At 43.6% G+C, this 26,154-nt stretch overlaps 3 protein-coding genes across 9 annotated transcripts in view; 2 read left to right on the top strand and 1 right to left on the bottom strand.

The window, feature by feature from the left end:
• Positions 1–7,968, top strand: part of SEC16A (SEC16 homolog A, endoplasmic reticulum export factor) — a 31,646-nt gene extending 23,678 nt beyond the window's left edge. For 5 of the 7 annotated variants that reach the window (XM_055797348.1, XM_055797374.1, XM_055797366.1 and 2 more), the window contains 11 exons: positions 937–984; positions 1,165–1,323; positions 1,565–1,642; positions 1,872–1,928; positions 2,595–2,706; positions 3,050–3,187; positions 3,840–3,940; positions 4,330–4,404; positions 5,019–5,078; positions 5,978–6,052; positions 6,291–7,968. In XM_055797348.1, the coding sequence (XP_055653323.1) occupies positions 937–984; positions 1,165–1,323; positions 1,565–1,642; positions 1,872–1,928; positions 2,595–2,706; positions 3,050–3,187; positions 3,840–3,940; positions 4,330–4,404; positions 5,019–5,078; positions 5,978–6,052; positions 6,291–6,359 (972 nt within the window). In that variant the 3' untranslated portion in view covers positions 6,360–7,968. The remainder of the gene's footprint in view (positions 1–936; positions 985–1,164; positions 1,324–1,564; positions 1,643–1,871; positions 1,929–2,594; positions 2,707–3,049; positions 3,188–3,839; positions 3,941–4,329; positions 4,405–5,018; positions 5,079–5,977; positions 6,053–6,290) is intronic. The other 2 variants (XM_055797353.1, XM_055797360.1) reach the window with 2 other exon arrangements.
• A 1,103-nt stretch (positions 7,969–9,071) lies between these two features.
• Positions 9,072–19,660, top strand: INPP5E (inositol polyphosphate-5-phosphatase E). Its single transcript, XM_005231236.4, has 10 exons — positions 9,072–10,316; positions 12,198–12,321; positions 13,094–13,191; positions 13,900–14,024; positions 14,167–14,286; positions 14,683–14,790; positions 15,691–15,852; positions 16,443–16,558; positions 17,014–17,150; positions 18,255–19,660. Exons 1-10 carry the CDS (start codon positions 9,466–9,468, stop codon positions 18,385–18,387), a joined length of 1,974 nt encoding a protein of 657 aa, XP_005231293.2. The 5' UTR covers positions 9,072–9,465; the 3' UTR covers positions 18,388–19,660.
• A 192-nt stretch (positions 19,661–19,852) lies between these two features.
• PMPCA (peptidase, mitochondrial processing subunit alpha) lies at positions 19,853–26,106 on the bottom strand. Its single transcript, XM_055797460.1, has 13 exons — positions 25,898–26,106; positions 25,566–25,768; positions 25,331–25,410; positions 24,935–25,017; positions 24,541–24,635; positions 24,276–24,376; positions 23,649–23,912; positions 23,237–23,329; positions 22,864–22,982; positions 22,307–22,397; positions 22,121–22,183; positions 21,756–21,900; positions 19,853–21,411 (listed from the first exon to the last, which is right to left on the bottom strand). The coding sequence occupies exons 1-13, from the start codon at positions 26,089–26,091 to the stop codon at positions 21,242–21,244; spliced, it is 1,701 nt and encodes a 566-aa protein (XP_055653435.1). The 5' UTR covers positions 26,092–26,106; the 3' UTR covers positions 19,853–21,241.
• Between the last annotated feature and the right edge of the window lie 48 nt (positions 26,107–26,154).

Raw genomic sequence — 26,154 nt, 5'->3', positions numbered from 1 at the left:
TGGGGCTTTGTCTTGCTCTTCAGAAAGACTTGAGGATTAGTTTTTCTTTCCCACTGATCTTCCTCTTCAGTAGAATAAATAATGAAGAGCTAGTTGAACAATTTTAGCCCTAATTTTATTCTCTTAAAAACAATTTTTTTTTAAAAAAAAAAGGGGGGAGGGGGGATATCAAGCTGTTGTCTGAAGAGTTTTTTTTTCTCTGCCCTGCCTTCTTCTCCCACCTCCCAGAATGATTCTTTATACCCAGAAGAACTTGTAGTATACATCAGCAAGTGAGGGAAGCAGGGCCCAGTGAACAGTTCTGTGACTGAGTTTTAAAAGGCCAGCGTTAACTGCCACTTGATCATGATTGGAAATGTAGAAGGTGTTTATCAAAATCCCAACCCCCTTTTTAAAAATACGTTGTATTTTCACTGTTTAAGTATCACTGAAGTTGGCCTCTCCCTGAAAGTTAGTCTCCTGAAGTGACAATTGTTTGAAAGAATTAATATAAACATTTTTAATAGGGATACATTTGGCAACTGATTAAAGGATGAGGAGACTTTTTAATTAGAAATTAACCATACTTCTAGAAGAAACAGTGAATTTTTTTTTATGCTTGAGTTGCTATACAAACTTTAGAAGAACAACCAAATGTTGGAGGGAGGAAAAAAATGCAGCGACCATTCCCTGGTGCAGCGTTTTTATCTTTCCTCTTGTTAGCTGATTAGCCTGCACAGCAGTGCCCTGATTTAACACTTTTAGTTACATGATTGTGCGATTGCTTGGCCAGACTTCAGCTCTTTTTCTGCACCTCGTATATGTCAGAGGAAATAAAGTACCCAAATAACCAGCTTGAATATCTAATTGTGTGGGAATTCTTGATAAAAACTGAATATTGTGTCAGATATTTAGCTGCTTGCTTATTATGCATGTCCTGGCTTTATATCTAACCAGGCACCAGGACGAAGATCCAGATCTGCATCTCAGTCTTCAGCACATATGGTATGCCATGAGCAGGCTGTTTCTTTCACTAAATCTTTGTCCTCATTTATGTTTATTTTTTACGTGCTTTCGTATCTCTTCCTCTTACTAACTTTTCAAAGAAGGAATTTGTTTAGCAAGATGAAATGTAATCCATCAGTCCAGCAGCGACAGCTTTGTACTTATGCATTTGTAATATAGGGCTATGGGCGAAGATCCCGAACAACTTCAGAGTCCTCTGCTCATTCTGTGGGACGAGAGAGATCCAGCTCTGCAGCAAAACAGCCCTCTCCTCCTCCCTCTGTTCCTGTAGGGAAAGAGAATAAAAAAGAAATAAAAAAGGAACCAGCACCTAGAAAGGTAAGCTTTCTAAGAAAAGTAGCTAGAGCTGGAGGAGATTTGTTAGTATATGTGGTAACTCCTGGTCTGGCATACTGATTTAAGAGGACCTGACTAAACTGTTTCTTTTTGTTAGGGGTGGCTCTGGACTCAGAGTTCAAGTCCCTAACAGAAAGTGAATTGTTGCATGAATGTTTTTTTTTAATCTGCCTGTAAAGGCAGTGTTGAGAGAATTAATGCGATAGACGAATTTATTTTGTAGACTGGTGGAACCTGGTTTCGCTGGCTGATGGGAAAAGGAAAGAATGAAGCTCACCTGCCAGATGACAAGAACAAATCAGTAAGGCCCCTAAATCGAAAAAACCTTCATACATTTTCCTTCATTCAGAATGTTTGCCTGGATGGCAGAGAACATTGTTTTGACAAGTAAACGTGTGTAAAACTTTGAGATTATGCTTATTCCAAGACTGGCTTTTTAAAAAAAATGTTACAAGTTTTGGTTTGGTTTGGTTTTTTTGGCTTAACAGCTTTGTTTGAACTCCTAATCTTTGACTGTGATTTTCTTGTAGATTGTTTGGGATGAACAGAAACAACGCTGGGTTAATCTGGATGAACCAGAAGAAGAGGTAAAAATATGAGTACTCATTATTTCTCCAAGTGGAAAACTAAAATCTGTACTGGCACACAGTTTTTTTTAATCTGTTATGGGCTCTTAAGAGCTGCCTTTTACTGAATTTGGATTTAAATGCACCAAATCTTGAAACTAATGAACAGGTTATATCTATTTATGGTCTACATCCTTATGGTACCAATTGTATCTTCAGTTGCTGGTGTGGATCCGGTAACTGCAATTGAATTTACAAGGGAATTTGCTCTAAACTTAGTCTGGTGTATCTCTTCATAGAGGTCGGCAGCCTAGACAGTTGCTTGTTATTTTGCTGCAAACAGAATATAGGGGAAAAAAGGTAGGAGGAGTCTATAGTTTTGAAAATGTAATGCATCATATAGACATCCTGTCCATCCTTGTCATTCAAGGATCTGTCTCAAAACACAAATGATAACAACCATCATTGTAAATGCTTCCTTTTAGAGTGAATGTAGGTGGATTGCAGAAATGCCTTTACATTAGTTATTAGATGGAAGATGGGAAATACTGGTCTGCACTACAGGATGTATGCCTGTATACCCATTTTTATGTGCTCTGGAATAAGTAAGGAAAAAAAGTCAGAGGGATACTTGGTTTAAAACTCTCAGTCAACAATGTGGTTGGATTTTTTTTTTTCTCCCTGCAGAGTAAGCCTCCACCGCCACCTCCGACAGGATTTCCTAAAGTTCCTCAGACTGTTCCACCTGGACCTGGAGGCCCACCTAGTGCCCCTGTCAACATGTTTTCCAGAAGAGCAGGTAACAGGCAACATTGATGCTTGAAGTATGGAAGATCTAAAGGGTTTTTTTGTCTTGCATAAAATGTGAAGGCAGAAGTCTTGGCTTTGCTGGAGCTGTTAGGGGAATGGTTGGCAACTTAGTGATACCATGGAGCTGCAACTATTGCTGGCTTAGCTCGTGCCTAGCTTCTGCACTGAGATTGCTGTCCCAACTGTACCGTGACTTGGGTATTACTGTTTGTATCCCTGAAGTGTTATTTTCTGGTTTGGAAAGATGGCTTAACCAGCAAACAGTTTGAAATAGACATGGGGATGACTAACACAAGGCTTATTTCTGTTATTTCTGGATTTTTCTGTTTTAGCTGGAAGCAGAGCCCGTTATGTTGATGTCCTGAATCCAGGTGGAACCAAGTCAAGCGGTGCTGTTCCTGCACCATCAGACTTATTTGCCCCCTTGGCACCAATGCCAATTCCTGCAAATGTGTTTGTTCCAAACTCAGGTGTGTCATGAGTGGATGAAATTGTAAGGAGGTTGTATGTCTAAGTCACTTTTGGCTGTGTGTATATTATGTAGCCTTTAACGAACATTTAAGAATGTTCCATCTTATTAACTCCGATTTGTTCTAGAAGTAGAATCAGTCTGAGAACTGCAGTAAAACAAATGGGTTAGTAAAGCCCAGCTCTGCATGCTGCAAATAAAGGGGTTCTCTTTTTTTTGCCCTCCCCCTGTCCTATTGCAGAATGGCTAGGCCATCCAAATAGCAAAATTTGAATGGTGTCGTATTCCTGTGTTGCTCAGTATCTTGTGCTCACTTCTGACACCAGTTCTTAGTTCCAAGACTGCTATTTGGCAGAAGAATGGGAGACGTCTTGCCTGCACACCTGCTTACCATCTTTTTTTTATTTTCCTGCTTTCACTACGTGCTGTGGTGCACCAAGGTTATCTGTATGAACTGTATGCATCTCCTGCTTGAACACTTGTAACAAGATTGGGGCATCTAGAGACACTGACACTACCCTCTTTAAATTACATTTTTCCTGCGAGAAGATTGGTGTTGCAGACATTCAGTTCTGCTGATGTCCCTCCTTCTCATTCCATGAAATCAAATGCCCTGATGTGGTGTGTTTGGCTGAATTCTGGTTTCTTTGTAGTTCCAGGGGAACCCCAGCCAATGGAAGGGAGTGGTGCAGCAGAGCATGCACCAGCTGCAAGTCAAACCAATGCAGATCCTGCTGCAGCTGTTGAGCCAGAGGTGGGTTAGAAAGAATGTCTTGTATATATAATTTAAACTTCTGATTAAAAAACCATCATGATTCTGAACAATACTTTCATTGCCACAGTACATACAAAGTATGTTGTTGTAGGGATTATGTTTATAACATTTTAGTTAAAGAACTGGAGAAGGGAAACTGAAGTACGAAGCCCCTGAGAAGATATGTTTGCTCATCTGGCAGAGCTGCAGGTTCTAGTGGGTGCAGTATGTGTCAGGAAAGGGACAAAGAACATAGGAAGAGCCATACACTGCATATTTCACCTGGTTTGATGTATTGTAACATTTTGCTTCAGTGGCATCAATATAGCAGAAATGTGAAATAGCATCATAGTAACAAAGATAAATAAAAGTGCGTTGTTTTTCTTCAGTATTTAAACCCTGCAATCCTTCCTCCTGGATCTGGACTTCCTGTTTCTAACCCTGATGGCTCCCAATCAGGCGAGGTAAGGCTTGATTCAAAGTAGTTAGCTAATGACTTTTGCAGCATATTTCAACCATGAATTTGTAGTGGACTTAACATGGGCCATCTAAAACAACAAGTAACTGATTGAGTTGCCGATGACTAGCCAAGATGGAAGCACGTGTCTGCCTCCAAAATTGTACTGAAAAGACCTCTAAGCCCATACACGAAGTTCCGTCTCCTACATTCTGTGGTGTGATCTCCTTTTTCTATCTAAGTAGACTTTTACAAGCCTTTTTCAGAATTAAATGTCCATAGCAGGGTGAAGATCTCTTTTCGCCTCCATGCATGCATATAATTTCACTAATACTAAGTGCAAGACACAACAAGGAGAATAGATTGCTATGTGCAGGCAGAGTAACATCGCCTTTGTTCCTACTAAATGTTTTCTATATCTACATAATTTTGTGCTTTAAGAAGTCCTTTTGATTTAAACTAACTTCTGGCTTTACATTTTTTTTAACTTGAAGTTGGTTTAACCTTTGGCAGTGAGACTTTTAAAGTTAAATAAAACAACTGAAAGCTTGGGGCAGTGACATGCATGACGACTTTTTTATTTGTGTTTTTTTGTATTTGTGTGTTCTTGCTGTTTTGTAGCTTTCGCGCTCTAGTTCAATGAGTTCATTATCACGTGAAGTAAGCCAGCATTTTAATCAGGTACATGTGGCTGGCCATTTTCATTTATGTTAACTTATTTTCCCCCCTCTTCATTTTGCATTTGCTTAAATATTTACTAATGCTACTTTTAGTCATTTTCCCCACTTCTCATTTCACAGAAATAACATCAAAAGTAACTAATGATGTAGTGTTCCTTTTAACACTCAAACAGGGTCTTCAATTTTTTTGTATTCATAAGAATGCATGTAATCCAGGCATGCTTTTTGTTTATGTTCATGTTCCTGAGAGATTCACTTAATAATTTTGGTCAGCTCTTCCCTGCGACACCAGAGTAGTCAGTTGATTTTTAAACAAACATAAACAAACCAACCAACAAAACTCCTAAAAAAACTCATACAAGTAAAACCTTGTCATTCTATTGCTGCCTGTCTCAAATTGGTAATAATACCATAGCCTGTTTCATCTGCAAAAGTCCCTGTAGGAATTAAAGGAATGCTTCATCTCTGCTGTAAGTTCCAGTACTGTGGGGTCACCATAAAGGGGTGATACAAATTCTTTCTGATATTTCTTAGTAAAGCAAAGCTTGATGTAGAATGTTTATTTTGGGGCAAGTCCTAAGGTCTACTAACAAAAGCAGAAGGTACTAATTCAGTGAAGTTGCACCGGTGTCTTGTTTTGGTTTTGCATGCTTTGGATTTTCAGAGCTATTTACAGTTTATGCATGTGACATTGTTTTGCCAATTCCTACATTAAGCGAGTAATATTAAAGATATGGATGCAAATTGTACCGGCACTTCTGGCAGTTGTTACAATATGCTGCTCTGTCCATATTGTTGGCATTATTACTGTGAATATTTGCTCTGTATGACTAAGCAAACCACATTTGAGAGGCACTGAAGCTCTGCGGTTCTGTAACTGGAGGATTATCTACTTTCTAGCCTGCCACTGTACCACCTTCAGGGGGGCCTGCAGCAGGAACAGTACCGTTCTACAATCCTTCTCAATTTGCACAAGTGAGTAAAAGCCTCATCCTTACTTAGAACAAAACTATTGAACAAACCCATGATTTCATGTTTCACTAGCTGAATTGAGACTGTTGCATGTAGAGTGTTAGGCGTGCATATAGAGAAGTCTAGCACCGGTTTAAATGAACAGGTTTGCATTCAAAACTTTATTGGCAACTTTTTTTATCTTTGTCTCCAGTATGATACTTCCACAGAATGTTTTTTTATTCCGGTTCTCCTTTTTCAGTCTCCTGCAGTCACTGGAAGTTCAAGACTGGGAAGAATTGGACAGAGGAAGTATCCAACATTGAAGTAGAATACAATGGCTTTGTATTTGGAATTCTCACTTGTGTTCTGAGTATGCGAAGAACTATTCAATCTTATGGCACATGGCATCAGTACTAGCTGCAGTTGACATGATGGAAATTTGATGACGGGTGATTTTTATCATGGGTCTCCCTGCTTGCACCTCATCTACGCAAATCATTACCAAACATGAAATATATGTAACTTTTTCCTTTTAAGAAACCTGGCTAGAAATAGCTTTGCTGTGATAAAGAATAGACACAAGGGAGGAAATAGTTGCTGTCTGTTACAAAAACTATTTGTAAATTGCATAGGCAATTTATTCCTTAAGTTTATTTTAAACCTACTAGTGTGACCTTCAAAGACATAGTTTCAGGGATTCCTTAATTTCTGAAGGATGCCCCCCTCCCAGTGGGGGAAAAACACGTCCACATTGTAACATAACACTCTCTGGCCTTAAGAGGACCATGTACAATTGTAATGCTTATCAAACAGGACTTGGTTTGTTGGTGTGTGAAATTGGAGATGTTCATCTGGGAAATGCCTCACGCTGGTTTGTTTTTTGAAGGAGGGAGGGGGCCACAGCTCATCCAAATAAATTGACCTATATTGAACGAAAACTGTGACTGTAATCTAATACTAATTTGATTTGGATCTTACCTAGTATGTATGTAGTTTGTGGTTTAGACTACTTGTAAAGCAAATTGTATAGTCTGAAAGAAGCTCTCTGTATAATAGCCAATGCTGTACTATTTGACGAGTGAGTGTTCTTTTAAGTGCAATACGGTTACTTGCTTTCTCTCAAACGGCTGGCACTGTACAATTAAGGTGGTAACAGCTTGAAAGTTGTCTACATTTTTTCCTGTTGAGTGCCAGAATCAGCATAATACTCTGTTCTTGAATTTCCATTACTAAAATAATCAAGGTCTTAAATAGCTAACAGCTGAATTTCAAACATACTAAAAAGATGAGACCTCTGCCGATGGACTTTAAAATCTTTAGGTTTTAATATAGGAAATCTTGAAAACCATGATATGCAACATTCATATTCACTGAAGAATCTGAATTATCTGCAAAGAGAGAAATAAACTTTAAATATTTATTAAATCATTAGGCCATATTTTATTTAGAACTTGCCACCAAAATATTTGATTTTACTTGAATTTCTGCCCATGAGTAGAAATAATGTGAATGTGAAATTGCCAGTGTTGGTCCCCAATTGTTTTTGGTTTTGGTTTTTGTTTTTGTTTGTTTGTTTTCCTGAATAACTCCACCTTTCTGAGATCTCGATAGCCTTACGTATGTCCTAAAAGGTTTGTATGTAGCAGAAGTAAAACGCTGTTTGGGGGGATTAGAAACCTTTGCATAATGGTCCATGCTCAATTCCAGATGTGGTCAGCAGCAGTGTCGTTTACTTTTCTATAACTGAAACCTAGTCAGACACTTGGTTTTCCTCTAGTTCAGCCAGGCTGCTGCTGATTTTCTCCTTTCAGTAGAGACTGCCAAACAACTGAATTCAAGAAGGCTTCCTTTGAGCTGGGAGCGGCTATCTTTCCTAAGTGTAAGATTTGACACTGTAAATTCTTAAATAAAATATTTTGCGCTCTGGAGCACTTTCACATTTTACTACTACTTGTGATTATTGCTTTAGCAGGCTGGGTGAGGGAACCTCTCCTCTATCTTTGGAAAGACTCTGGGGCCGTTTTGTGCTGTAACTGGTTTAAGAGTTTGTGCCTGTGCATCGGGCTCTTCACTGAAATGTTCCAAATTGAAGCTGTAGATTTCATATAAACAGCTGTTAATTTTAAGTGTAAAATGCTTTGCTTTAGGCTGCTTATTTAAATACTGCTTTAATCTAGGGTGGATCGTGACAGCCGTGGGCTGTGAGGTTGATTGATTGACGTCTCGCCCCCCGCAGGGAGGGGACGGAGGCGCGATCCTCCGGCCGCCAGGGGGCGCTGCCGCTGCCCGGCCCCGTGCCCAGCGCCGCCGCCGTTGCTACGAGTCTGAGGCGGCCTCTCCCGCCGCCCGCTCGGCCTGCCCGCCCCCGGGCCGGGGCTGCCGCCCGCCCTGTCGCCGCCGGCCCCTGAGGGAGAGAAGGGCGGCTGGAGCCGGCGGGGCCCGGGCCGCGGCGGGTGAAGTGGAGCCGGCCTCTGCCGCGGCGGCGGCAGCGGGCCTCGAGGTCAGTGGTCTGCGAGCGGGGCCGGGGGGTGGGGGGACTCGTCCGGGGCTGGGGTCCCTGAGGGGGCAGGGGCTGGGGTGCTGTCCCGCCTGCCCGGGGGGGAGCGGCCCTGGGTGCGGGAGCAGCGTGCCGCCGCGGGCGGGCACGGCGGTTGACGGGAACCGCGCAATAACGGGGTGCCCCCCCAGGCCCGAGTGGGCCTCGTCCCCCCGTCCCTGTCCCGCAGCCCCCCCCCCGTTCCCATCCCATGACCCCCGGGTGCTCTCCCGGTCCCAGCGGCGGCGCCCGGGTTTGGCGCAGAGCGAGGAGGCGGCAGTGACCTCCCCGCTGGGTGATCCCGGTGGGAGCTGGGGTGGCTGGAAAATTCCTGGTCTGTGGCCCCGGTGCTGCGGGCAGCCCAGGGCGGGTTGTGCCGGGGCCACCCCACAGTGAGCGGAGCCAGCAGTGGCTGAGGCGCAGGTTTCATTTCCTTCTGCACTCACAGGATACACAACCTTCTTTTGAAGCAGACCACGTGCAGCCGTGATGCCCGCAGCAGCGAGGGAGCTGCTTCACTGCTCTGCTCTGGAAAAAAAACAGAAAATAACATTCATTTTCTAACAAGGTCACGTTAAGGTTTGAATTGTTCCTGAAGAGAGGTCCTGTGAGGAGCTTGCTTTCTGATTAAGGAGCGGAGTTCGCAGCTCGTAACTTTTCATTCTTATGGGTTTCCCTTGCGGAAATGGGGTATCCCGCCTCGTGAAATTCGGCAGACAATGCATTTGCCTGCAAGAATACTTGCCCTTCATCTTCAACTAAAAATTGAGCTGTCTTTGATGTCTGTGTCTTTCTGGCTTAAAGCCCTGTCAACCAGCGGGGGTAAGCAAGGGAAGGAAACTATGCTCTGAGGAACTTTTCTTAAGGAGCAGCATCCATAGCCAGTTCCTGGGGGAGAATGAGTACTCCAAATGGATTTCCACAGCACTCGGGGGCATGTGTTACTCCGAGCACAGAAGGTGGAGCAGTACAGGACCTGCATGCGAAAAAAGCTGGCAAAGCAGCAAAGAAGGAGGCTGGTGGTAATGGGGTGCTTACCTTTGAAGATCATTCAAGTGTAGGCAGCTCTTTACATGAAAAGCTTCTACCGGGTGAACTCAAAGATAATGTGAAAATTCAATCGGTCACTCCAAGGCCTCCTCGGAAACCCCGGCTGGAGCGTGCTGCATCCCTGGATGAGAAAAGCTGGAGGAGGTGGAGGCGGTTTAGAACAAGTCAGGAAAGTCTGACTGATCCCAATGAGACAAGTTCCTCAAATGGTTCTCTGCAGGAACCATCCCTCAGCCCTCCTGTCAAGGGTAGGGCAAGCCCCTGCCATCAGTGCTGCCAGCAGAATTCCTTGCACAGTTCACCAAATGCCTCGGAAGCCAGTCCTGTGGGGAAGAGCAGAGGAGGCACCTCTGACCTGGGGAAACGAGCCTCTGAGATCTCCAGTGCCTTTGGTGGGCTTCTGCGGGGGAAGGCGTTTGCAGGTGGCAAACCCCGGCTGTCCCAAATAATGCCGGCTCGACCTCTGCCACCCATGGAGTTCAATGTGGCCTCTCACACACTGAGGACAGCTAATAGGATTGACTCAGATTGTCTGGATTATCGACATTATTGTCAGCCCAAGTTTGGGAGGGTAAGCAGCAGCTTGAACGATACCAGGCTGCATGGCAATGGGACGGTCTATGATAATTGCTCTACAGACTCCATGAAATCTACGTTCAGCCTGCTCACTCCCATTCGCTCCAAGGATGTTCGAACCAGGTATGTCCCCCAGCTTCTCGTGGCAAAGTTTGCGGTATGCCAGAAGGGAGGTGGCTGCCCTGCAGAATCCTGCTGGGCAGAGGCAGAGAACTTCCCACTGACTGGAAAGCACAGAAGTTGTTATGGGTGGTGGTTTAACCTGCTGTGGAGACTGGAAACAGTTTGAAGATGAAACAAGTAGTACAAATGCTCTCTATTTGCTCCTTTTAGTTGGGTATTTGTTTTCATAAATACAAGTTTGATTTGCTGTCCACTTGCTTGTACTATTTAAGTAATTTGTTTTGAAGATTAAGAAACAGTGGCTGTGCATGCTAACAGTTGGGGTTTTTTTCAAATCTAAAAGTACCTGGGGCTTGAACTGAAATGTTAAATGGCAGGGAAACCCCCCAAATATTTTAGCTTGAAACTATTGTGCAGCACATGCAGTGCTGTCACAATCCTGTAGGATGCTGAGGGCCCTCTGCAGATGTTGAGCTTTTTTGGCTTCTGGCGGGATCAAATCATGTACTGTGAACTGCTTCAGTGTCCCACAGGAGCTCGTCTGCTCCAGTTTTTCCAGAAATCTCTTGAGGAAGAGTGTGACTGCACTCGGATCTCAGCACTTTCTCCTAGTGTGGCCCTGACCTCTTGCTCTGGTTGCTCATTTGTCGTCATTCTTAGTTAAGTTTAGGTTGATGATTGGAGGGAACCAAGATGGGTGTATTAACCTGCTTGGTAGTGTATCGAATCCCTGTCTTGTGTTGGCTGCAGACCCTCTATTTGTGAAGACCTGCCAGCACACAAACACTGCAACTGGTATTATTGGTAATACTGCAGGTCAGGAAACATGTTAAAAGGTCAAGGATACCAAGTACTCAGCTAAGAGTACATATTACAGACATACGACAGTCTGCAAGGCCTTAGAGGGATAAATCTGATCATTGATCCAAAGAGTGGGAGTTGGTGGTGCAGAGGAAAGTAATTCTGAGATAAAAAGGGGGATTTTTTCAAATCTAAAAGTACATGGGGCTTGAACTGAAATGTTAAATGGCAGGGAAAAACCCCAAATATTTTACCTTCTGGTAAAGAAGCCCCGAAGATAGATTGTGACTTGTTTGCCATGAGGGGTTTTCTTTCACTTCCTTCTGCAAAGCTGTTAGTCAGGTCAGCAGCTGGGTAGACCAGTGGGTTGTACAGCATTCTCTGACATCATGCTGTCATGATTATTTGCGGAGCTTAAGCAAGATTAAAAATGCTTATTCGACTTGGAGTCCTTTTGCCAATACCCCTTGCTTTTGTAACCAGTGTGTTTGGAGAGGCAGGTGACGCAGGGCAGATCTACCCTCTTTAAATGTGATACTCTTTTAGACCTCAGACTCAATAACTCATTTACTTGAAAGCTAATTTGATGAGCTGAATTGAAGGAAGAATGTCAGTTTGAATCCTTGATTAGGAGCAACTTAGTGCCAGAGCACTGGGAATGGTGGAGCTATTTTTCATGTTTCAAGTAAACTGGGCTGCTTCAAGATACTCAGAAATCAAACCAATCTCTTCGTTTTGTGTCTGTGGTAAGTACTGGAGGGATTTGAGGACTTTGGATGGCTTCAGTCTTCTCAGCACAGAACCTGTGCAGCATCAGTCTCACGTCATACTCTTGTCCTGATGTTGAAAATGCCAGTTTATGACAGTAGTTTTGTTTTCTTGCATGTGATCCATGAACTGTATAAGGGTTGGAACTTTATAAGGAACTTTAGGCAAGCAAATAATACAAATAATACTAAATGCCGTTTTCTTGAACTAAAGGTATGTTCTTGATTAACTCAGGATTGAATCTTTACAACTCATTATTCCAACTGCCATGCCATTTCCTTAGATGCTTTTTTATGGGTCTTCTGTTGATAGAAGCTATTTGGAAGGCAGCCTTCTGGCAAATGGTGCCTTACTGGGAGCAGAAGAACTTAGCAGATATTTCCCTGATCGGAATATTGGAATTTTTGTGGCCACCTGGAACATGCAGGGCCAGAAGGTATGTGCATGTAAGTCTCCACAGGTCTTGGTGGCAGTGGTAAGGTTACCCCATCTTTACTGCAAGGACTGGTGCATTGTTTTTTTTCTGTTTGTGACTATGTTCCTCATCAACCTGAGTTTGTCTTTATCAAATTACAAGGCCCTCTCGTGCATGTTCATCTTAGTGAGAGAGTCATTGTAAGGGGGTTCCTCAGACACTAGGTATGGAAACAGTGACCTCGCTAAGTGTCACTCTGGCTTTTTGTGGCAGCTCCTTCACGCTCTGTTGCAATTATAGAGTGTGAAGGGTCATTATAGAATTAAGGGTCATATGAAGTTGACAGTTTAGTGCTTGTGATGAGAACATGTCCGATAAAGAACACAGCCTCCTGCCTACATCTTTAGGTAGCCAAGGAATTCAAGATTGATTCTACCAGGTGACTGAGAAGCTGTGCTTGGAAGAGCACAAGCAACCCCTGGGCTGTTCAGTAAATAGCCTATGCGCTTCATAAAAAGTAAGCATTAGAGGAAATTAGAAACATCACATAGCTGGCCCACATGGCTGAACTGTGGAATCTTGGTTGCTGCTGGAGTGACAGCGGTTGAAGTGTGCCTTTGGGAAGGAGAATTTTTAGTATTATCACTTAACCTGTTTTTTGAAGCCTGGATTGTTTGTGTATGTTGTGGAACTTGTAGCTTAGGCTGCACCTTTCTAGTGCTTTTCTAGCACATCCTTGCATAACTAATACTGCTGGTTTATCTCTTTTCTTTTCTTTTGGTTTTAATAATAGGAACTTCCAGTGAATCTGGATGACTTCTTATTACCAACAGATCCTGACTATGCCCAGGACATGTATGTCATTGGGGTTCAAGAAGGCTGTCCAGACAGGTAGCAAAAACAATGTAATGAACCATCCTTTTTTATTGTTAACTAATTACTTTGGTTTTAATTAGTCTGGAAAGAGTCTCCATCATATTCTTAATATATTCAGTAAACCCCCCATTTAATAAGACTCTTGAATTCCATTGCATGAGCACCAAGGGAAATGGGTTTTAGAGGAAAATGTCACAAAACTCTGTAAACTTGGAACTTGGCCCTGTTGTTGGGACAGCTGAGAGCAAAACTGTCTGATTTCTGTGGGCATCTTACAGTAGATCTGGGCTGGCTGTGAGCTCGCCCATGGGTGGGCTGTTAGTGTTAGCAGCCACGTGCTCAGTAGCAGGATATTGCTGCAAATTTCTAGTCTGCCTGGGATTGACTGACCCTAGAAGAGCAGGTTGAAGCCTCATGTAGGACTCTGCTTTTTTAGGGTATCTTCCCAGTGGGACTCTGTTTTCCTCAGATTTGCAAGCTGCTCGGTGCAGTAGCTGTGGTACTCTCTCACCAACACGCAGAGCCTGCTGCATGGCATGTGTGGAGTTGCACGTTAGACTGACGAGCCTTCACTGCAGCATCGCTGTGGCCGTGGAAGTTTTGCCTATGCTTACTTGACATTCTTTATCAGAAGGATTTCTCTGTTTTCGCAATGCTGATTTTCTTTCCTGGTTATTGTCTCTTGTACTGTCCTTGTGATCCAGCTGTTGTTCTTTCCTGCAGAAGAGAGTGGGAGATCCGCCTGCAAGAGACGCTGGGCCCCCACTACGTCATGCTCTACTCTGCAGCACACGGGGTGCTGTACATGTCGATCTTCATTCGGAGGGACCTGATCTGGTTCTGCTCAGGTGTGTGGTCCAGTAAGAGCTGGAGAGCAGGGAGGTGAAAGAACTGCTGCCATCCTCTTCCCAGGGCTGTCCCTCACCTAGCTTTCCTGCTCACTGCCTCTAGAGGCTTTTCAGTAAAAGCAGCTTCTCTTTCTCCTTCCAGAAGTGGAGTATGCCACAGTGACAACACGAATCGTATCTCAGATCAAAACCAAGGGAGCTCTGGGAATCAGCTTCACATTTTTTGGGACCTCCTTTCTCTTCATCACCTCCCACTTCACATGTGAGACATTTACAATCTTTTTAGAAGTGTCCTGATTGAGGGAAGAGAGGGGGGTTGCTTTACACAGGTAAAAAAGCTGCAGAGGACACAGGAGTAGGACAGACTGAAGTCAAAGCTCAGGATTGCTGAGCTGAAAACAATAAGGGGGGAGGATTTTTTGGTAGCAAACTTAGAAAAGAACCGTGTTTAGTAAACCAGAAATTAATTCTGCACAATTGTATCCCTTTTTCCACACCTTCTGTCATTATTTTTCAGTGTGTGTGCTCCCTGGGCCAGTGTGTTACATTTTACATGTGGAAAATGTCCAGTGTCCTTTGGAAGCTCCTGTTGTAACCAGAAATGGTAATTGAATGAAAATGATGCATTGTTGGCAGTAATGGGGTTTCTGTCTTTCAGCTGGGGACAGTAAGGTGAATGAGAGGAAACTGGACTACAATAAAACCATTCAAGCCCTTACACTTCCCAAGAATGTTCCGGACACAAACCCGTATCGATCCAGTTCCAGTAAGTGTAAAACCATTGTGGTATGGGAGCCCAAATGGACAGTTTGTGCACTGTCTTTCAGTCTACACTAAGGAAGAGAGAGTGAGAGTGCTAATTTCAGACAGTATAAAAAGAGACCATGGGATCTTTTGACTGAGGATGTTTGTTAGTCATTTTTTTTTTAGGTGGGGTGTAATTTTGGAGGGAATTTCAGAGAAAAAGTTTAAATGGAGAGGGAGAGAGAAAGCTCAAAAGGAATTTTCATTGTTTTTTTTCCTCAGAACAGCAGTAAGATAATTTTGGTGTAATTTTTATCAGTGTTTTCTAGAACAAGTAGAAATTAGTTTATTTCAAAACTTAAGAGAAGGACTATTATTTCAGTTTGCATATACACAGGTCAGCACATTGTTTGCCTAATTCCCTTACCATTTCTTAATACTGTGCTGTTAACATGAAGTTTACATATATAGCTAAGCCCTTTTTCTAGAAAGATGAATTTACTCTTTATCTGCAGTGTAGCATTAGGTTTTTGTGTTCATACTGGTTTTAGGTCCTACAGATATTTTGGTCTCTTTTCATCTTTTTGTATGATTTTTTATATTTCTGTTCTATTTTCTACTGGTTGTTGATTACCACATTCTGTGGTGGTCACAGGCAGAAAACATGCTCGAGTGTTAAATCTCCTGGTAGTGAAAAAGAATTTTTGCCTTATGTTCTTTGAACTTACCTAGCAGCACTCTCAGTAAGCTATGCATCACACAGCTCTCACTTCAAAAGAATTAAGTGAGTTTTGTTTTAATGAGCATGTAGTATATCTTATACTTTAATTTTCCTCAAAAGTCAAAAGGAGATTCAGGGAAGAAAATTCGGAACTTTTCAGGATGTTTACCTTTATACTGGCACTTCTCCTTGAATTTGCAGGTGATGTCACCACTCGGTTTGATGAAGTATTCTGGTTTGGTGACTTCAACTTCCGACTAAATAAGGACCGTGAGACTGTGGATTCCATCTTGAACCAAAACCTGGAAACAGACGTGTCCAAGCTACTGGCATATGACCAGCTCACTAGTGAAATGAGTAGGGGTGAGGGACAGCTGTTTTTCACCCTAGTCTCCAGGAACAAAGATATCTACACACAGAAATTATTACAGCCAAATCCCTATTTCCTAGCCAAATCCCTATTTCCTAGAGACCTTTCCTGCTTTCGCTTGTTAAGTTCCCTAAAAAAAAAGTTAGTAGTTGTCAAATACAGTGGCAGCCTATACAAGGGACTTTTTGCTATAGCACTTTGCTATATAGAGTGTAATCTCCCAAGCCATTTACTGTTTCATCTGACTCCTCTATAAATGGGACATCATTCTGTCACAGCATCTAGGGTGTTTAGATATGAACAGCTAGCATTTGCAAAGCATCATGAGCTTTCAGTGGAAGGAGAAGTGTGTGCACCAGGTGTTCTTTGTTTAAATAGCCACTGGCTATTTCTTAACCTCACTATGTAAGAAATTGAGCATGCTCCCTTTCTGGAGCCCAAGCCCTGTTTTTTCTAGTCACGCATGTACATGGCTGCTGTGTCTAGCCAGCATAGTTAAGCAGTGTTGAATAAATGCAGAAATGCATCAGGTTCTTAGGAAGGAGAAATCTGTTGTCCATGCTGTTCTCTCCTTCTCTTACAGGGTCTATTTTCAAAGGATTCCAAGAGGCTGACATTCATTTCCGTCCTTCGTACAAGTTTGACATAGGAAGGGACAGCTATGACACCACTTCCAAACAAAGGACTCCTTCCTACACGGTAAGGGATGATTTCAGAGCAGCATGCTTGGAAGGGCTGCTCAACCTCACATCTGCCTCCAAAAGGAATTCTCACCTGCAAGAAAAAGCTGCCTTCTGCAGTTGGTATGTATGAGATATGATTGTGCTGAGATTTGTTGCTTAAGGGCAACAGGGCAGGTGGAACTGGTTTGGAAGAAAGGATTATTGAATCTCTGCATACAGGGAGAGTTTGGCACAAGCTGCTAATTTTATTTTCCCTGCCTTACATCCTGTTTGAGTGCATTCTCCCCTGCACTCCGAGCTGGGCACAGAACCGCTGTTGGGATCAGACACTCATTCTTCATGAATGTATCCCTGTCCGAGACACTGAGTGTGATAAGTGAATGGATTTGTCTCTTGTGTACTAGTGCTTCTTTCCAGGGTGGATGTGCAAAGGGAGTTACCATCAGTTTCCCCTCTCTCTCTGCCTCCCAGGATCGAGTTGTATACCGCAGTCGGTACAGAGATGACATCCATGCTGTCAAGTACTCATCTTGTCCTGTGATCAAAACTTCAGACCATCGGCCTGTATTTGCCTTGTTTCGTGTGAAAGTGAGGCCTGGCAGAGACAAGTTAGTACCTTCTTGTGCCACTCTGTATGATTGCATGTGATTCCAGTGATCCTAAGGATATGCTCCTCTTCGGAGTTTGTCCTGCCAGGACAGTTCCTGGAATAGAGTTTATCCCATGTAGCACTTTGCAGCCTGTTTGGTTTTTTGCGCAATGTAAGCAGTGGTCAGAGCAGTCAGAGCGCTTAAACCTTGCACTGACATTTGACATCCCTGCTGCCCGGGTGCCTTAATCCTCCTGAAGGAGATAAATGGAGTCTATTGCAATTGACTATAAATCTGTTTTATCTGAGATGCAGCTCTCTCTTTTTTCTGTCAGCATGGACAGGTTTCCTCATCTGTTCCTGTTTCCCTCTTTGGGATCAATGCTGTTTTCCCTCCCCAAAGGTGGCTGCATTTACACGTTTGTCAGTGGAGTATTTTGAGATCCTCTAAGTCCCTCATGTCCCACCATGGGCTGTTGCTAGTAGAACTCCTTAGAAAATTTGGCTGAGTCACTGAAACGTAGATAGTGTCTTTTCTGTGAGTAGCATGGTCAGGGATTTCAAGACTCGGGTATCTAGAACATGGGGCTTTCTCAAAGCACTTTATCAGCAGTGCAATTAGAATTGGGATTTTTTTTATTTACGGGTATTAAATATCCACTAAACAGAAGTAGAGCAGAGTCTATGATGCTGGAGTTTCCTTCTGGTCTCTCTAGAGCAGACCAAGGTAAGAACTGTTGTGCATGAACCATACCAGCAGATACACCAAGTTAACAGTAAGAGAGTTTAGCTTTTCAAATGAGTGAGTTTTTTGGTTTAGGGTTATAAAGGATGTCCTCCATGTATGCCCTTTATGAATACAGGCATATTCATGCTTAAATTGAAAGTACATTTGCCTTTTTACAACTAATATTTTCTTCATTCAAATGCATTGTGAAAAACCTTAACTTGTTGCTGTGGAAGAACAACTTTGTTTTACCCATTTTCTCCCACAGCAGCAGCTGAATGCCTTAAAGGAAAAACCGGGTTTCTGGCCTTTGTTGTGTGAACCAGTTGGGAAATGTTGGGCAAACAAGAAGAATGTATTTGTGCCCTGATCTAATTGCTTGTGTTTATATTGTAGCATTCCACTTGCAGCAGGGCAGTTTGATAGAGAACTCTACTTAATCGGTATAAAGAGACGGATTACAAGGGAACTTCAGAAACGGCAAGAGCAAAAGGACCAAAAATCCAGCAGCATATGTAGCATTTCCTGAGCTGAAAACTCCGCAGTGCTTCTGTTAGAGGTGCCCAGAAAGAGGATTTTAGGCCACAGCAAACTGCAGGGAATTGTCTGCTTAAGCACCTCTGGTAGCTGCTGCGGATTGTGAAGAATGTCTTAAACCTCATCCTGGATTCATTTGCATGAGCTAATCCATGTAGCTCAAGTGCTTTCGCTGAAGAAAATGGAGTCAGTTATTTAGGACATCCATCCTAACAGATGTAACTGATTTATTTTTAACCACACTATCTATGGAAGTAACCAGGTGCAGTCTCTTGGTTCTAAGATGACTCCACGCAGCAGGCACAGCTTCTGGAATTGGCATCACCAAGGGCAGGGGACCCAAGAAAAGCCTGCAGAAAGGTGAACTTTTTTGTTTGTCGGTTTGATTTGATCTGGTTAGCTTACATATGTTGTGAGGTTGCTTTTTTTCTCCTCATCTTTAGCCAATCGTACGGTATTCTGTAAAATGTGTGACAGGGACCAGTTAGGGGACTTGGGCAGTTTTGTGTACGGATGGTGCTCCTGTGTTTGGCTTAGGCTTTTTTGGTCCTCTGCAGCAAGATCTGTGTGAATGTACTACTGTACATCTGAAGTGTAGAAACATTGCCTTTCAATATTTATTTTATAAGCCTTCTGTTACTAAGGGGGTAAATATCAATCTCACACCATAGATTTGGCTGTTGAGACTGCTTGAAACAATCCCTTCCTTAACTCACTTGCCCTCCCCAGGGGTGATAAAATATTACCTGCCTTCAGCAGCAGGATGCTTGAGTTGAAAATAATGGTCTAAGTACAGCTAATGTGTAATGCTTCACCAAAGTGATTATAACATCAAGTGAGTATACTAAGGAAGTACACAGAGGAACTGCAGCAAGTCAGATCAGCGCAGTTCCATTACCTCTGATTACAGTTAATTCCATTTGTTTTTATTTTTCCAATTCAGTGAACTGTGAATAACTTGCTATTTTTGAAGTAGTGTTAAGGCTAAACATACTACATGGACCAGTACAGCACTAGTAAAATGTTAAATACAGCTAATACTTAAAAACTTCATGGGCACAGATCAGCTGGATCATTAATCACCTTAGTACATAAAACACCCTGCGAACAACTTGAGGAAGTGCTGCTAACTATGCAACCTGTCCAAGACAGAGCTTCTGTTCTGCGGTACAAACATTTATGGCACTGACCTGTCTGTAGCCATCAGGTATTTGGATTGCCTTTCTTTTTAAAGGAATAAAAATAAATTAATGCAATACCTTAAATGAGAACCAGCTCTTATTGCAGGGTTGTCAGAACTAGAGTTCTTTGACTGTGTGTTGTTCGGGTGATCTGAGCCATTTGCCTTCAGCTGGAAGAGCAGGACAGATTTCTTCAGAATCGTTTGCATTGAACAAAGCACATTTCACCTGCCAGTTCAAGAAACCCCGCCATTAGCTGATGAATTTCAGAACTCGTGACATTTAGAGATCTCTTTATTTTCTTACAAACATACACAACTGAATAGGACTTCCATACTGTGGGTTCCACAAGAAGCAAACAATGTTTTCTAGTTGTATGAGGACAGGTACAGGGATAAAGCTGGTAATAGCTGCCTCAGTGTTCTGCTCCCAGTTTGACTGCTCCTTACAATACACATCTAGCAAGTGAAGTGCTGCTGTGCAGCCATCTACATTTTTAAGCCACATATGTTAGGGGATTATGTAAATCAAATGTTTTATTCCTCTTTTTTGTGTCTCCATTTCTTTAGCATGTCAAATGCATGGCACTTAGCTTCACATCATTCAGTAACATGGTATCACTTTCAAGATCGTAAGGTTTCTAAATATTGTCATTTTGTTGATCTTGACTCCTAGCTAAGTGACATCTCTGCTGTGAGACCTACAATTATGTCTTCTTTTTGCAAGGCCTTAAGTTCATCTGAGTAACAATGAAGAAAGTAGGTATGAGTCTAAGGTGCAGCAACTCCTTTAATAACTTTGTTTGTATACCGACTCTGGAGTAAAAGAACTTTTATTCTTTAGTTCACTTGCAAGTGAAAAAAAAACTGAATAGAGTTGCTTTCATTCTAGAGTAAGTGTCCATGTAGCGTTATGCGTGGTATCTCTGCAGATGAACTCCACAGAAACTTAGTTATGCCGTAAGTCTACTCTCCTCTGAGCTCTAGCAAAATTATAAGTTATTTCCAGACATGTGACTTCTAGTATTACTACAGATGCTAAATTACACCCATGAAATGGATTGATGATGCTTGTAACAAAACCTGGGCAGCAAGAAACTTGTTGCCGAACTTCACATGGATAATAACTAGTATTTTCCTAATTCAGTTTGACAAAGTCTTTGTTTACCTTGGTAACAGTTATACCTATCTGAATTCAAAGAATAGTTAAGTGGAGCTCTTTAACATGCCACCACGTTCCTCAAAAGAAGGCCACGCACCAGGACCTCCAGTCCGACAGCCCCACTTCTACTGCTGATGTGATTAAGTGGTAACACGCAGCAGTGACTTACTTCTCAGATACATGCTTTCAGTTGTAGTGATGAATATTTTGGATTGCTGTGTTCTCCTCAGCACCAAGAGAAGGCTGCAGACATCCATCTTCTCTTGTAACCTACTCAAAGGGTCAAAGTATTCATATCCAGAGCCAGGGTGGGCAGCCTTTAAGCCCAACATAACGAGCAATTCACAGCCCAGTGTTCTGAAGCAGCTTTGTTCAGCTGTACTGTAGCTCCATGTTTGCACAGTATGTCTGGAAAGATTGGGGGTGGCGGTGCAACAACATTATAATCTCAAAAACATACTAAAAAAGAAGCAAGTCTGTCTGACATCCACAGAACACACTGCTTTATCGGAAGAGCCGGTACATCCGAGGGAGTCGCCCATCCTTACTGGAAAGTGCTGCCTGGATGTGTTCGTAAGTGGGCAAATCTGTTAAGTCACCCAGTGCAGCCACAGCTGGTTTTTTATGAAGCATCTTAGTAACCACTCTCTTAATATCTGTAGATTTCACCTGACCTGTGGAGAAAAACAAGCAAACAAAGAAAGCCAGAGCTGTGACAACTACATAGTAAATAGCATGCAGCAGCTTTACTATTATGCCGAGTCAGACCCTGTGCTCAGAAATCGATCACCGAGACCTTCTCTACCACGCTTCTGTTTTGTCCTTCCTTCTGACAAAAATAAGCACTGTGCTAGCCTGCAAGCAATTGAGAAGATCGGTTTGAAATGCCTATCTGTCATGTTTATACCCCCAGGCTTTCTAAGACAATTCATCCGCGCTACCAGAGTATGTTGTAAGTTGCCCTGCCCTGCCTGTACCTACAATTAATTCAAGGCAAGGAAAAGCATTGTGTACTCACTGATCAGGGCACAGAGCTCATGAGGTAGCTTCCTTGTGTTTGTTGCCAACACCTGCCTTCCCACATCTTCAAAGATAACTGGCCGAGACTCAAGATTCATCATGAGCATGGACTTCAGCTGCGTCTTCGCTCGCTCAAGTTCTACCTGTAAATAAGCAGCAAGCACAAATAGATGTTCCAAGCTGTCTGGCCACTGCTCTCTTAATACACAATACCACATAGGAGTTCTGCAAACTCCTTCCTCTTTGTGAGGGTGTTGCTAAAGTTACTATATTCTTTTACAGAAATACATAACATATCTACAAAAATACATTCCAGCAAGGCTAGTCAGACCATCTGTGTAGTCTGGAAGTGAAGCTGCTGACCTCTCCTACTGCTCCTGCCATTAGAATGAATTCTCTTGTGATGATTTCCACCATCTCTCGAACCTAGGAAGAACCGATAATTGAAAGAAGATTAAAACAATGCTTATTCTGTTAACATTACTGTCTAGTAATAAGCGATGAAATTACTTGTTAAGGACACCTGTCTTTGAATACAGGGCTATATACCTGTTTTGGATCTGCACTGGCATGTATACACAGGAGACCTGTATCCTCGTAACTGTGGTGGTAAGAGGTTGCATTATACATCCAGTGGTGCCTGTGAGTATACAAATAGTATTGAGAAATTTAAAAACCAGAGTTTAAATGTAAAAATTAAACAAGCGTTGACAGTGAGTCCCCTCTTACTGCATTTTCAGGATTCTCAACAGTGTCAATGAGAACTGGCCTCTGACAGTTTCTGCGTGTGCCGTCTACTTCCTTCTCTGCACTTGCACCCTTTGAGACCAAACCCAGAACAATACAGAGCACTATTACTGGTACCTACTGCCAATTCCGTTAATTAAAGCATGGATTGGACTAAGGCAGGAAGACAGGATTCCTGGTCACTTCTGCCTTTTACCTTCACCCTCTCAAAATGCCAACCCAACTGACAAATCAGTCCCGCATATTTCAAGTGGAATAACCTGATGTAAAACCTGGGGGTGTTGACTTAGGCAGATGAAGCCTTCCATGTGAACCTGCTAGAGGAGACTGTTTCTGCTATCCCTTAAAGGGAAACAAACCTGTTGAGCACATTAAGATACAGTCGGGTGAACATGCCCTTGCCAGGCCCTCCAGCTGAAAAAGAGCCACCACCTCCCATCATCATGTTTAACACCGCAAAGGGAATGAAATCTTCCTCCTGAAATGCAACAAGAAATTCAGTCAGCTAACAGCAGAGCTCTCAAGGGACTGGCATGAGTGAAGAGGCAGAAGAAGAGTCAGAAACATGGCACAAGAACAGCGTAAAGGTCAGTGCCTTCATCAAAATGTCAGTGAAAAAGCTGCTTGTCTGTACACAGCAGCAAGAGTGCCAACGTTTACATAATGAGATAGTATTCTGGGATTCTTCAAGTAGAGGGCACCCAAAACATAGTATTTTAGGTTAATACTTACTAAAAATGAACAGCTTTCTAACCCAATCATGATGTGGGTAAGCTCTGGGATGGGAGTAGGGCCCAGACTCACATCGGACATATCTTTTTCAACCTGTGGGAAGGGCAGACAAATTATTAGGACAGATTTTCACCTCTGTTCTATCCAGCTTTATATATTCCCAGTAATTAACATGTCACCCAAATAATAGCTGTCATGGCCAGTTTTGGCTTATATTCATTAGCAGTATGGAATTCTGTCGGGGGCTGGACTAGATGATCTCAGAAGGTCCCTTCCAACCCAAACCATTGTGTAATTTTAGAAAAGCAAAGAAAGAAATTTTAGAAAAGCCTATAAAGAAATCGGCTCAAATCCAAATCTGCACCTCCAACAGACAAGAAGAGGCTTGATGCCACCTCCACCTTCCTCTTACCTTGACAATGCCTCCTGTGTACTGAGCCACAGATCTGTCCACATCCTTGGTCTGCCCACTGCCCCACACTGGCTCCACTCCAAGCAGATACTTCTTTGCGCACTCCACTAACTGCTCGTGCTCGATTCCCACCCCAGCCAGCACCATCCTGTCTGGTGTATAGTAGTTGCGCAAGTACAAATGCAGGACTTCTCGATCAATTTTGGCAGTATTTTCTGCTGGGCAGTACCTGTTCAATCCAACTGTATTGTCCCTGTAGGCTGCCTGAAAGGGAACAGGTAAGTTAAAGTACTTACCGCCCTTCATCCAAACCTTCTCTTTCTGTTTTAGAATTACACCTACCTGTTTGAGACATGTAAGAGAGGAAAAGCTGAGCATTATTTCACTAATGTCAACTCAACAACGTGTTGTCCCCCATGTCAACAAAGATAAGTTATAGATATTTTAGTTAGGTTAACATCTTTCACGTGTGTAGAATGTCAGATTTAAATTAGAGAGACAGCAAAATTTTCCTTCCCACCACTGAAATATAATTGAGTAACAGAAAAATCTGTTTTCAGGAGGAAAAGAATGCAGCCCTGTCTCATCCAGGGAACTGCATACAAGATAGACTTTTCAGCATTTTACCGCATGGATCATTTCTGTGAGGACAGGCTCTGGATCAGGTCTCATATTCAAGTCTTCAAGCTCAAACCGTATAGCTGTCCGAGTCATCTCAATTTCTTCATCTGTAATAAGAAAAAAAGCAAGAGATCACCACCACCACACAAAATACCAAACTGCTACATAATAACTTCTTGATGAGCACAATCAAATGAAGAATTCTGAAATCTAATAACAAGTCTTGTATTGGAATTATTTTTTTTCAAGGCAGAGACTTAAGTTTCCAGACCTGATAACCTGGGCTGTAGCACTACATCAGCCAGCAAGTTGACAACTGTGTCCAGGCCTCTGGCATCAGCAGAAACAGCATACATTATGGTGTCCCTGCAACACAAGCAGACAGGTTCTGCATCGAGAAGTCACTTCTATGATTGTTCCATAAAAGTGCATCAGGAAATCACAGATAAAGCTGCTTGATTACTCATTAAATGCTTTTGAAAGGAAATGACACATTTTCATAACCCTTTCGGGTTCATTTTTGTAGCTTCTTAGAAGCTGCCACAAATGGATTTCTGCTGCTTCGAAACAAAAAGCGGCTTTTACTGCCACATGCTAGAAAAAGCAACTCAAACTACTGTCAGCATTACAACCACTTAGGTGGCACAGCACAAAGAGCATCATACCTCGATGCCTGGCAGTCACAAATGCCCCCGTGCTTTTCTAAGGTGAGCAGAATTTCATCTTTACTGCCAAACTGAGCTGTAGACTAAGAAAGAAGATACCGGCATTATTAGTTAGTGAAGTAACTGTTTATAATCCTTCATCGTAGCCCAGAACAGGCACCACCTTCCACATTATTTAAGTCAAAGGTTTCCTAAATACTCACTGACCTTGGAGCTGAAAGCACAACAGACTTTCAAAATAGTTAACTAGGAATACTATCACTGTTTTAAATAGATCAAACCCACCGCGCGGGCCCTGCCCTCGGCTGCTCTCTTCCGATCACTCACTGCTGTGCCCATTTACTACGCGGTTTGGCACTGACTCCAGGACCTGGCTATGATAAGCGTGCTACTCACGGAGAAGGCCAGCTTTTCCAAGAAGTGAGAGATGCCACTGAGGTATTTCGCTTCATGTCTTGATCCCGAATTTATAAGAACTAGCATTAAGAAAAGAAAACGTCAGCACGACATTTAACCTCTGCCAGACCCGGTCCTTCCAGTCAGGGCAGGCAGCCGGCTCTTGGGGGAGGTGAGGCCCGTCCCGCGGCGGCCCGGTTCCCCTCCAGCCCCCCCGCCGGGCGCCGGTACTCACGGCCCACGGTGCAGAACTGCCCGAACTTCTGTTGGGAGGCGACGCGCAGCCCGTTCTCCAGCACCGTCACCCGCGTCTCGAAACGCTCCCGTCCCTCGGCCGCCGCGAAGACCGCTTTGGGCACACCGGGCAGCGGGCAGCTCAGCGACACGCTGGGGTAGGCGCCGCCGCCGCTGTAGCTCCGGCCGGCCGCCAGCCCGCACCTGCGGCACAGCGGGAGCCGCCGTCAGCGAGGCCGCCCGCCCGCCCCTGCCCCGCTACCGGGCACCGAACCTCCCCCGTCCCGCCGTACCCCCCATCCCCCCCCCGCGGGTGAGGGAGGGAGCGCTCACCGCCGGGCCGGGCCCCAGGCGCCCCGCCGCAGCCACGCCATGGCGACCGCCATCTTGCCGCCCACCGGAAGCCTCGCTGCCCCCGGCGCGGGGTCACGCGCGTGGGGGTCAGGCGGCGCTGCGCAGGCGCGCTGGCCCCGGGGAAGGGCGGGGCTGGGCCGCTTAAGGAGGCGGGACTCGGGTGAGGCCGCCATTGAGCGAGGTTGCGGCGGCCGCCCGCTCATTGGTCTGTCTCAAAGGGAGGTGGGGCTCGCTCT

This window comes from Falco peregrinus, chromosome 1, assembly GCF_023634155.1.
Source record: "Falco peregrinus isolate bFalPer1 chromosome 1, bFalPer1.pri, whole genome shotgun sequence".
Lineage (NCBI taxonomy): Eukaryota > Metazoa > Chordata > Aves > Falconiformes > Falconidae > Falco > Falco peregrinus.
This window is presented reverse-complemented; position numbering and strand designations above follow the sequence as displayed.